A 7,455-nucleotide genomic window follows, 5' to 3' on the forward strand; every position below is an offset into this window, starting at 1 on the left:
CACTTTAACATCCACACTGTAAGGGTCAGACTGAAGTTAAAGTTGTTTTTCCCAAAGCCTATATCACAGCCAATTTAAGACAGGTGTTTTTGAGCCTGAAAAAGTTTCATGCGTCAAACAAACACACTTTTACCCAGAAGACTGGGGCTCATGTCCCATGTGAAAAAAAGTTACTTAAGAAATATTATTTAACTTCAAGACTCACCCTGCTTTTGTTTGTGTTTATATTTCTACCTTCATGGCATATCCACTGACAGTTTTAAAATGTGAGTGCCCGCCATGCCTGCAGGTGTGAGCTGGTGTTTATATGTGGCGAACCTACACTGACATGGAACCCTTTCATGTCCTGATCCAGGCCCTGATATACATGGACTACAGGACAGCAGAGAGGCAATGAGCCTCCGGTCTGTGGATATTGAACTGAAATGGAATTATTTAACCTTTCACAGTTGCCTATGGCAGTTTGGAATATATGGTTTCTAATATACAGTATGTCTATACTGTCATTTCTTTCCACCAGCAAAACTCACTATATTCCAGAGTGAGACCAGTGTGATATGAAGGGTACATGCACCTATTGAAGAAACACATGCAGTCAGGTGACTAAAGGACCAAAAATGTGAGAAACATAGAGGCACACTATTGTTTCACTCCAACCTTCTTCATATAAAACTGAATGCTTGAAACAACAAATATACCCAAGCCTTTTAAATCAAGCATTTTATTTGCATGTAACATTTCTTTGAGATTTTTATTTTGATTTGTTGAAAATTAGTCGACTCTCAAGAGCCTCATATCAAACCTAAGAATATTATTACCTTGGTAATAATGTGTTTTTTAGGCCTTTTTGTCTCTGCCCTTTTTTTGAAAATGTTCAGGGTCAGGAAGCTTTCCTTGAAATTTGGTAAAAGCATTAACAGTACAAGAATATTTTGTTGCTAATTATGACTCTTACATTAGTAGTGAAAAGAGTGAGAGCTCCTTGATCTTTATTTATGAGCAAGTTATTGTCCTTTCTCACTTCCCTTTAAAATTAGTAAAGGACGATGCACTCCGTGAGGCACAGACGTTAAGTGAAAGCCCCTGAAAATTAATTTTTTAGAGGTGGTGGATTGTTTGCACAAACAAAATCCTTGAGAAACCAGCAGACTTTTAAAACTGGGTCACACCAACAGTTTCCCCAAAACATTTTAATTATTCTCAGCTGTCATTAAATTTTGTGCTATGCAGATTTGAAATGCAATTATAATTTTTTCCCATAACTTTGGGTCAGGTCAGGTGAAGTCATTATAACAAGTCATGGGCTAAATACAACAAACAAGCATTTGCATTTCTAGAAAGATGATGCATAATTCCCGATTTAGTTTATATGCGTGAGACTAATCTTGATTAGCACATTTGCAGGTCTAAGGTTTTTAAAGTGCTGTATTTACACTGTACCGGAAGACTGGGAACATGTTTAAGTGTTAGCATGTATCTATGGCATATAATATACTAAAACATGAATTCATTTGTAAAGTTGAACTTTTTTTCTGTGTATAACCTCAGTAAAGTGCGAGGATGGATGAATTTAATTTAAATATAAAAGGAGTATCATCTTAATTGTTATTCGCATGTTTTTCACCGTTCTGTTAATAGATGTTGTTAATTCACGAAGCAGGATAAAGATCATTATTATGTCTGAACTGTTTGAGAGTAAAACGTGGCGAGAAGGAGAAGACATATTAAAAGGGATCTTGCTTAATGGAGAAACGGAGAACATGCCATGACTGCATCAAAATAGAACAAAGCTGTGTCTGCACGCAGTAAATTTCATCCAAACTTCAGCTGGTGCGGGGAGGGAGCGGAGTAGGCAGAGAGTGGGCTGACTCCAGTGGGACAGAGGGGATCAGACTCTGGGAAGCCGAGCTCCAGACCTCCAGAGGCATAGGCTTCCCTCGCTCTATGCTGTGGACAAACTGCATTATTAGTTATACAGTTATTAGCTGCCAGAAATATCACCTATTGTGAATCCGGGTCAGGAGGAGTGGTGCCAGCAGCAGAATGATTTGTTATGGACTGTGTAATGAGCTGTGTTTGTATTTTCGGACCTGACATACCCACCTTACACATCCATTAAATCTTGAAGGAATCATATTTAGGTTAGAAAATACATACATACAAGTTTAGAATGTTTCTATATAGACACGGGAGCCTCCCATCTCTCTAACCAAGACCTTGCAGATTCAAGCCAGTTGTCGCACTGCTATGTGCCCATGAAGAGTAAAATAAAACAAGCGTGTTCACCATTGTTAGCTCTAGAGATTTGATCTTTATCCATTATCCCACTTTGAATCAAGCAAAACAAGTGACAGCTAAAGAGTGTCAGGAAAGGGGGAGATAGAAGGGGGTGACACACAGCAAAGGACCTTGAATTGTTGTTGCAAAAGAAGATGAGGTGCCGTTTGTCCTAATGTCTGAACCATTTTAGTCAGAATCCTAATCTCATTCAGTGCAAACTATAAGTGAGGCGTCAAAAGCTCACAGATGTAAAAAACTGTTTGCAGTCTTTTATTTTGAAAGGATCCTCTCTTCCATGGTAGGATTATGCCCTCTGTTGACCAGCTGAGTTGAGCTGCCTGGCTTCCCTCCCAGAATGAACAAAACACATCAGTTCCAACATAGTTTACTAGCACCAGTTTAAGAGGCATTTTGCTCCAAATGGAAAATCTTTTAACCCCTAAACGTGCTGACTCACTGTCCACTGTGGATATTTGCACTGAAACTGCTGCCACAACATGCTGTGGAATATAATGTCACATCATGTCATCTCAAGTATTTGTACGTCAGGTTATCTCATTTTGTATAATGATCCTGTAGTCTTACATGCCCTGCCCCTGTGCTTGCTTCACTCTGCTGCTGCTCTGACAGATTCTGCAGCCCTTGAGACAGAAAACAGAGGTTAATCGGCGGTATGGGGCACACCTGGACTTGTTTCATAGCACAGGTGTGCTCCATGCATATGAGCCAGAGCAGCAGCCAGTCCTTTGGCAGATCTCCTCTCCCTCACACACCTCTGTCCTGTGGCTTTTGTTTCCTTTTATATGTTTTTACAACACACAATCTATGCAGCACACCTTCACTCATGTCAATTCATTTTTTTTATCAATGCCATTATATCATCATGTTATCTTATGTCATATTATCTTACAATGTTATAATATGTTCAACCCTGTCTCTTATATATGATAATTAATGCACAGAAACATACATCAAAAGCAGTGCCGCCTGGATTACATTTTTATCTACATGATGAGGAAAGGTTGAAAACATATCAGCAAATTGAGCACAGACAACTTTTTTTCCCTCACTCTTGCAATAGATTTGGCAATAGCAATATAGAGTATAATAATCATGAAGATACTAAAGCATGAGTTTAGGGAAAGTGAAAAGTTAGAAATTCAAACTAGAAAGTTTAGAACTTAAAAAAATAAAAATAAAAATATCAGTTGGTGTCTTTTTCTAGTTTTCTAGAAACAGTATGTCTAAGTTAGTTTTGGAATATCGAGGACTCGCAGACTTAACTGTAGGCTAGATGATGTTGTATGAGCTCTGCCGTCTCAGGACCATTCAAGAGCGTAACAAAAGCAGGTAATGAGTCATCATGAACTCATTAGGAGCACCAGATGGTGCCTAAACCACTGGATTGGCAGCAAATGAAAATTACTTTTCAACTGTGTAATTTTAGCATCAAATCAGAAGAACTGCAGCTCTGAGGGACTTCTTTCCTTTGCACTTTCCAATTTTAACACATCGATACCGAGCAGCCAGGACAGGAGGTGTGAAACTAAATCCAATATAACAGGATTGAGATGATTTACACCAGGTGAGGTGCTGAGCCAAAGACAGTTAACACCGCCTGCCACTGGTAATATCCTAACAAACCTTTCAATTTATCACACCAAGGAGAAATCAGAGAACTACTACTTGACTTGATTCTGACTAGGAGGGTAAGTGTAAAGTTGAAACAAGCTTTTAAAATGACAGACAGAGAGGGAAAAGTTACAGAAATAAACTCACTATGAGCCTCCAGAACAGCTTCCGAAAGATATTCCCTCATTTGGTGTTGATTATGGTGGTAGCGGAGGGTGCTAACGCTCAGGATGTTAAGATGGGAAGTGAATGTGACAGCCATATAGCGTACGATTCACATCACTGTCAAACTTATCAAACCATTCAGTGAACCCTGTTCCCTGTGGAGGGGGCATTGTTCTCCTGGAAGAAACCACTCCCATCAGGATTTAAGTGTTTGCTTTGATATAAAAAAACGCTTTATACTTTTACATAACTTTGTATGGGTTTCCTCTCAAGGGAAACGTTTTTTTCTTGTTCAGTGTATATCTTTGTCTTTGACCAAAAAGAAATGTTATTTTATGACATTTTCAGCAGTGATAGTGCCTCCAACATTGCTTCAGACTGACACAATCTGTGCAAAAAATAGTTTATAATAGTTTAATCCTCCTCTCCCAAAAAAATGTTTGCGCCAAAACTGGACTCTGAAAGAGAGATAGCTAACGTAAGATAGACCTACTCCTTTCTATAAGGCAGGACAAACCCAGCATCGAGTGTGTGAGAGCTTCCAGTGAAAGGTATTGAAAAAGTAACGTCTAGTGGGGATCATCACTAATATTAGCAAGCTGGGCTAACTAGCTTCCACTTTCCGAGTGGGATACAAACTTACAATGATAGCACGATGGGTGCTCACAGTCACTGAATGCAGGGGGAGACGGCAGTGACAGTGTATCCTCAAGACACACATATGTCCAAATGTCAGTCAATCGATTGAATCTTAGATGTAATTTCTGCAAAATACGTCCAAAAACAGTTTTCTCCTGTTTTAGAAAATAGAAAACTACTCTATTAATACAGATTATGTTCCTTTACACAAAAAATGAGGAGAAAAATCTAAATTCTTTGGTCTGTTAGTGGACACGAAGTGGTTCACAAATAGTCAGGCACACAAGCTTCACACAGCTTCACTGTACCTCTGTCTTCAGATTATATTTTCTCCAGTTACACTTCCTTTCCAGCTGGCTGAGCATTATTTGCTGCAACAAACCAGAAGAGACACACATATTTTGTGCTTGTTGCACACACAAACCCACGTGCACTAAATCTGTTTCTGGATACCTGTCAATTATGATTACACGTAATAAGATACGGCTGCTTTCTTATCATTCCAGTTGTTCAGAGAAGGAGTGATTTGAATAAGTCAGCCACTGGAATGGAGGTGCCTCCTCTCCACTTGTTAATAGCAATTGTCAGCCCATGAAAGGTTTTCCAGGCTGTTGTTTTCCGCCGACGGGGAAAATGTGTGGATGGCTTCCATAGCAACTTGGAAATGGGAGGGGCTGTTGGAACAGATGCCTGTGAAATGTGCTAAAGAAACAAACAAGCCCAGAAAACAAATGAAAAAAGGGGGGGGAATTACTGGAAGAGAGACTACAAAAAAGATTAGTCTTAGCTGCTTCTGCTTTTACAACTAAAACGATTCCTTAAATGAACATAAAATCTGAGAACAGGAACAGGAGAACACTGAAAAATAGCTGGAAACTAGTTTATTATCTTGACAGCTTTATGTGAATGTGTAGAATGTGAAAAACAATTGCAATGACCAAAATTCATCCCAACCTCTCCACAATTTAGATGTAAATTTGATTTTCGGTATGTTTTGATGCCACTCCAAGATGCACTTTTAAAAAACCTATCAAAATATATTTACAGGTGAAATAAATGTGAAGTCTTGGTGAAGGTATGTGCTCTTGAGTGTTTTCTATTTTACATTTGGATTAAAGATTGCCTTTAAGTCTGCCTTGAAGTCAGATTTATAAACGTATCTGTACATTGGTGGATAGGAGAGGAAAGCAAATCTTAAGTAGGTCCAGGCCAATCTTACTTGTGCCACCAATGTTGTTCACCTTCAGGGGACTGCAGTTTCCTGCAGATATTTAGTGTTGTACTTAAGCACTGCACATTTTCCTTATCTTCCAAATACCAAAACACACACACACACACACACACACACAAATGCACACTTTCTCATAAACAATATTGATTACGTTGAGCCCCTGTTAGCAGCTCTGCACCACTCCACATACCATCCGTGTTCTCCATTTACTATCTACCATTTTGTCCTTCATTGCACCTCCATTTAGACACTCTTAATCCATGCTGCTTCTCTATATCTACATCTGATTACACTTTGGTTTACAGGCTTGATGTGCACACCCAATGTCAGACTAAAACCCCACACCTCTTTTTGCTGCCAGTGGATGACCCGCAGAGTGTGATGATGGTGGCGGTCATCCACACTGTGAGTGAAAGACGAGATCTGAGGTGCAGGTGAAGAAAGGGCTGGAGAAGCAGCTGTTTAATGTGCTGCAGTGCTGCCTCATTATGCTAATCCTCCTACAGCGAACCTCCATAGGATGCAGACATGCATGAGCTTGAATTGGCTTTGAAGAACAGAACATGCTCAAGGAATAAATTCACAGGGGGCTGTGTTTCCCTTTCTGTTAAAATGTGTGTGTAGTGTACGAGAGGAAGTATATGCATGCAGTTTGTCCCGCTTTCAGCTTCTCTCTCTATAGAGAGAACTATAAAAAGTGGGACATGACAGCTTAGGTTCTAGATATAAAGTATGTGATCCATTCTCTGAAGCAATCTCATATGTCCCAAAATGAGAATGATGTATAGGTGGTGGTAGATATAGGATCGATCTACAACATGTCAAACATACCTGTGGATATTATTATATTTTCTAACTGTGAAACACGGGCTGTTATAAGAATCCATTGTTGCTAAAATGAACTGACCATACCTGCTGTTTGTCGATTGAAGATGAAACAGGCACACATGCCACACATACAGCTGTTAGCATTCCTGAAAGCCAAGCCAATTACAGTATGATCTTTATTTTTTTCTATTTTGTCTTGTTCTACTCCATTTGGTGCATTCCTGCCATTTCCAGAATTCCTTTCAACACCTTAGGGATGAATAAAGCAAGCGTGAAGTTGCTGTGAATTAAGTGGCTCCATGTGATAGACTGGATATCTGTCCAGGGTATATTCCTCTTATACAGTGTGAGATGGCCACCCTGAATGGATGGATGGATGGATAAATGGGTGGATGAATAAAGTGTTTACGTTTAGTTCTGTTGACTTTTACATTCATTAGCTGTCCAAAGTCCTTTATGGTTGAGATTCTTTGAGAGCTACCTCAAAGAGCAGAGCATTTGAGTGACTGAAATGTTATACTAGCACAATAACAGACAGTATTCAAAGGATGCCAGTTGCTTGAAACTATTGTGTCCTTTACGTTGGAAAGGAAGAATACAGAATTTCCATCAGTCTTCACATATGAGAGCAGCAGATATGGTAAGAAGGAGGACGCTTAAAGACAACATTTATTTCTGTT

The 7,455-nt window shown here is 39.4% G+C and overlaps 1 protein-coding gene across 1 annotated transcript in view; it reads left to right on the forward strand.

Annotated features, from left to right (window-relative positions):
* Positions 1-4,060: 4,060 nt before the first annotated feature.
* The window catches only part of LOC118339193 (inactive dipeptidyl peptidase 10-like), a 79,081-nt gene continuing 75,686 nt past the window's right edge, over positions 4,061-7,455 (forward strand). The window contains exons 1-2 of the mRNA XM_035676753.1: positions 4,061-4,179; positions 6,253-6,352. Of these exons, the coding sequence (XP_035532646.1) occupies positions 4,061-4,179; positions 6,253-6,352 (219 nt within the window). The remainder of the gene's footprint in view (positions 4,180-6,252; positions 6,353-7,455) is intronic.

The sequence above is a fragment of the Morone saxatilis genome, unplaced genomic scaffold (assembly GCF_004916995.1).
Source record: "Morone saxatilis isolate NCDOM2014 unplaced genomic scaffold, NCSU_SB_2.0 Contig5, whole genome shotgun sequence".
NCBI lineage: Eukaryota > Metazoa > Chordata > Actinopteri > Moronidae > Morone > Morone saxatilis.